The 1,627-nt window shown below is 45.9% G+C and overlaps 1 protein-coding gene across 1 annotated transcript; it reads right to left on the reverse strand.

Moving 5' to 3' along the window:
• Nucleotides 1–462: 462 nt before the first annotated feature.
• On the reverse strand, nt 463–1,392 carry LOC102920805 (olfactory receptor 8A1-like). The gene has a single exon (XM_006997063.2). The coding sequence runs from the start codon at nt 1,390–1,392 to the stop codon at nt 463–465; it is 930 nt and encodes a 309-aa protein (XP_006997125.1).
• Between the last annotated feature and the right edge of the window lie 235 nt (nt 1,393–1,627).

The raw sequence follows: 1,627 nt of genomic DNA on the forward strand, positions 1-1,627 counted from the left end.
TTTGTTAAACATTTGTTCCACAGGACAGTCCATTATCATCATGGTGGTGTACAGGCAGACATGGTGCTAGAAAAGGAGCTGAGAGTTTTACCTCTTGATATGAAAGCAACAGCAAGTGAACTGAGACAGTGGGCATGGCTTGAGCATAAATCAGACCTCAAAGCCCATCCCCACAGTGACACTCTTCCTTCAACAAGGCCGCACCAACTCCAATAAAGCCACACATCTTAATAGTGCCATTCTCTTTGGGGGACATTTTCTGTCAAACCACCACAGACCTTAAATATCAACAAATGGAACTGAAAACTAGCTACAGTGAAAGGAGAAAATAAGTAGAAGAAACACATAATCAATCATAGAGGGAAGTAATTGTTTTGGCTTCACAGTTGGGTAGGCTTGCAGAAGTTATCATACAGACATGTATTATAAGTTATTATTATATGGAGAATGATCAACATTTCATCAAAAGAGTTTTCTCCTCAGTGTTTTGTCCAGGGCAGTCTTTACCTCCTTGTTCCTCAAACTGTAGATCAAGGGGTTGAGCATGGGGATCACTGTGGTGTAGAAAACAGAAGCTACATTCTCCTGGGCCAGGGAACTGGCTGTGGAAGGCTTTAAGTACATGAATGCAGTGGATCCATAGAACAAGCCCACAGCGGCAAAGTGGGAGCTGCAGGTGCTGAAGGCTTTGGACCTGCCCTCAGTGGAGCTGATGCGAAGAATGCTGGACAGGATGAATGCATAAGAAATGAGTACTGTTAAGCTTGTGACAATGATATTGAACCCAGCTAAAAAGAAGACAGTCATCTCCACATCATAGGTACTAGAACAGGAGAGCTTCATGAGCGGGAGGATGTCACAGAAATAGTGGCTGATGAGGTCCTCACAATAGTGTAGTTTTAACATAAGGCCAGTCTCTATTGTTGAGCCAATGAGTCCCATGGCATAGACAAAAGCTATCAACAGGGAGCAGAGGGCAGGAGACATGATGATGTTGTAAAGCAAGGGGTGGCAGATGGCCACATAGCGGTCATAGGCCATCACAGTGAGCATGTAACACTCAGCAATGACGAAAACAAGGAAGAAGTAGAGCTGTGACATGCACCCTCCATAGGAGATGAGGTTTCTTTGAGATACAAAGTTGATGAGCATTTTGGGGGTAATGACAGAGGAGTAGCAGAGATCCACAAGTGACAAGTTGCTAAGGAAGAAGTACATGGGTGTGTGAAGATGTGTGTTGAGTCCAATCAAGGTGATCATGCCCAGGTTTCCCACCATGGTGAGCGTGTAGATCCCCAGGAAGAGGAGAAAGAGGGGCAGCTGGAGCTCTGGCCTGTTAGTTAACCCCCTGATGATGAACTCTGTCACCATGGAGTGATTTTCTGCAGCCATTGTGTCTGGATGGGAGTCCTGTGGGGTGGGAGAGAAGGAGCTTGTGAGGGGCTGTCCTTGTTCTTCTTGGAGCAGCTGGTTTTCTGCATTTGACACTTGCTGAGCTGCCCTGGTTGTGGCAGATGCATCTTCTCCACATTGCTGTTCTTTGGTGTCAGAGCTAGCCTAGGGTTTCAGAGATCTTGAAGCTGAGAGCCATAGGGGAGAGGTCTGAATTTCTTACTGGTTTCACAAA

This window comes from Peromyscus maniculatus, chromosome 7, assembly GCF_049852395.1.
Source record: "Peromyscus maniculatus bairdii isolate BWxNUB_F1_BW_parent chromosome 7, HU_Pman_BW_mat_3.1, whole genome shotgun sequence".
NCBI classification, from domain to species: Eukaryota; Metazoa; Chordata; class Mammalia; order Rodentia; family Cricetidae; genus Peromyscus; species Peromyscus maniculatus.